The 2,810-nt window shown below is 42.0% G+C and overlaps 1 protein-coding gene across 1 annotated transcript in view; it reads right to left on the reverse strand.

Moving 5' to 3' along the window:
* Nucleotides 1-2,810, reverse strand: part of LOC101857852 — a gene marked incomplete at its 3' end in the record, with an annotated part of 90,173 nt that overhangs the window by 77,305 nt on the left and 10,058 nt on the right. Inside the window, 2 exon segments of the mRNA XM_005090614.2 lie at nucleotides 307-417; nucleotides 1,633-1,755. Coding sequence (XP_005090671.2) covers nucleotides 307-417; nucleotides 1,633-1,755 — 234 coding nt within the window.

The following is a 2,810-nucleotide window of genomic DNA, read 5'->3' on the forward strand; positions in this document are numbered from 1 at the left end:
GTGTGTGTGTGTGTGTGTGTGTGTGTGTGTGTGTATGTGTGTGTGTGTGTGCGTGCGCGCGCGCCCAAATAAAGTTCAAATACTGCTAAGAAAAAGCATGATGAAAAGGGCTCTGTAGGAGCTTGGAATGCGTCCAGAGTGGGCGTGGCAGGAATTGGGATGGGCGGAGCCTGGCAGGAGCGTTCTTGGAACAAACATGACACATGAAAGCAGAATAAGGCACATGGGCCTGGGACGCAATCATTGCTCACAAGAGGGCGGGCAAAGGGAGGATGGATCACGTGACCACGGCTTTCAAGTACTCACCTATGGTACAGTTCTCTCCTCCCCACATGCCAGAACAGTTACATTTTGCTTTCGTTTTTTCGTTTTCACAAATGCCGCCATTTTCGCACTTCCAGTCAAGGCAAAAATTTTCTGTAATTAATAAGGGATTGAATGCTGAAGAGGGTGAGACCGACACATGTACTGGAGTTCGTGGGGCGTGGTTAGAAAGTCTAGATCTTGAGTTTTAATTTTAAGAATGTACAACATCTTCTGCATCATACATCGCTTTACCGATGAAATCATTTAAAATATAACCCCCCCCCCTTCCCCCATTCCACCCCTTCAAAATTATGAAAGAGAAAGAAAATTAGAAAAATAAAAAAAGAAACCCAACATGTTTTAGAATACAGAATGGGTTCGGTACAATGTCTAACTAATAAGGATATCGTGATACGCGTCGCGTACAGAGAGAATTCAGCAAACTAACACAACGTGAAATCTCTCCCCCCCCCCCCCTTTCCCCTTTAAGAAAAATTATTTTTAAAAAGCACACAAGAAACCCAAAGAAACGAGAGAATGTATTCAGGGGTCATTGTAGACGCTTTACATCCCCGGCTTATGAGCCTCGATATAGATCTATAGTGCTTGGCTTGGGTCCCGTACATCGGGCTCATGGAGGGCAGGATATCATTGTTTAAAAGTGGACTTCTTCATCGACGCAATACAGATCATTTAGGAAGCGGGCTGCTTGGGCACCACCTGTCAGGACCATCCCGGATTGAGAGGGTTAGTCTCAGCAGATCCTGATCGACGGAGATACTCGATTAAAAAGGGGAAAAATAACCCCGCCCCTCCACAAAAAACCCATTCCCTCACGGGGAATCCAATTACATTGTTCCTTGTCTAATCAATGTTTATTTTAAGGTAAAACTTGTAGACGACTACTGTGTGCCTCTGCATTTAATACATCGTAAGGAATATTCTTAAAATGAAATGATGACAACAGATTCTTATATACACGGATTTGTGATTAGCTCGAATCTAGACGAAAGAAATTATAAGGAACATTACAATTATCTTAAAATTAGCCTACCCTTCTCTGCCTCCGAGACATAACATTGACAACACACTCTATGGAACAATACAGCAACTGCAGCAAACCTGCACTTATCATTACATGGCACTGGTCAGATGGACGAGAGCCCAGCTGTTGCTGGATCGATAACAACAACAACAACATCAACTACAACAACTTAAAATTAGCCGTCGGCTGTTGATCCACCACCATTTAAAAAATAAAACTCTCTTTTTTTAAAAAGAAAGTTTCAGAAAACGACAGAGGAAATGAATGCGCTGCTGTCTTACCTATTTCACAATATGTTCCTATCCATTTCTTCGAAGGTGGACAAGCGCATTCCAGGAAATTTCCGTCTCTGGCGTTACGACAACTTCCCAAGTGCTGACATATTGATACCCCAGGCTGACAACCTACAAATCATAGGCGTTTGTCATATGCTTTATTTTTTCATTTGGTGTATTGTTTCGATTTAGTTTCAGTACGAGTTTTACAACAATACGGTCACATAAGTGCCGAAGATTAAAGGCATTACAAGAGAGTGGATTACAAAGAAAAGAAGATAGAGAAATAGGGACGAAAGATGTTTCACGGGAATGAAGGAGTAAAGCACACCAGAGCACCCGTCAACCACCCGCACCATATCGCTGTCGTTCTTAATAAACAAGCGTCTATTAGGTAAGTACTGCACACCGTTGCCATTCTACGTGTATGTGACAGTGCGACAGATTTGCTCATCATCACGCTTTTTTTTTAGCTGCGCACGGTGTGTGTATAGGCAACAGACTGGCACGTTGAGTCTGTTCAGTAATGTTCCATTGCATACTATCGCTACCTCAGTATTACTAAGTTATTTCTGCTCAGGACCTAACACTTGTATGGAAAAATTTGACGTCAAAAGTTTTGATTTTCCAAACATGTCAAGCTTTTTCGAAAGCAATTCTTTGATTATCTTGATAACGACTCGCCGAATAATCTTACGACTTTGATAGGGCAGATATAACATTGGTTTCTGACTTATTTTCTTAGTAACCCAAACCGGCCAAAAGTATCAGACAGAACTTTTTAATTCTAAAGTAGTGATGTTAAGCTATGGCAATAAAGGGTTAAATTGTATGTTTAAGACAAATATGCAGTCGAAGCTGCGGTTAACGAAAATCTGTAAGACACTAACAACCTGTACAAACGCAATTCCCCATATTCCCCTTATGTTTTTTTAAAAAATCATAATGCCACTGTGTAAGACGATCACTCTTCTCCTTACTGGGACACCGCCTTAGGCAATTTCCACTGCACTTGTGCAGCAATACTTTAATGTACAAGTCTATGGGTTTTGGACTTCACCTTCGGCCACCGTAGTGTATTTTGTAAATGTTTGTGGAGGTACAGTTGGGGCTATGAGTAACCCAATCAGCCCCTCCCCCTCCTCTCTCTGTCTGTCTCTCTCTCTCTCTCTCTCTCTCTCTCT

The sequence above is a fragment of the Aplysia californica genome, unplaced genomic scaffold, assembly GCF_000002075.1.
Source record: "Aplysia californica isolate F4 #8 unplaced genomic scaffold, AplCal3.0 scaffold00020, whole genome shotgun sequence".
Lineage (NCBI taxonomy): Eukaryota > Metazoa > Mollusca > Gastropoda > Aplysiida > Aplysiidae > Aplysia > Aplysia californica.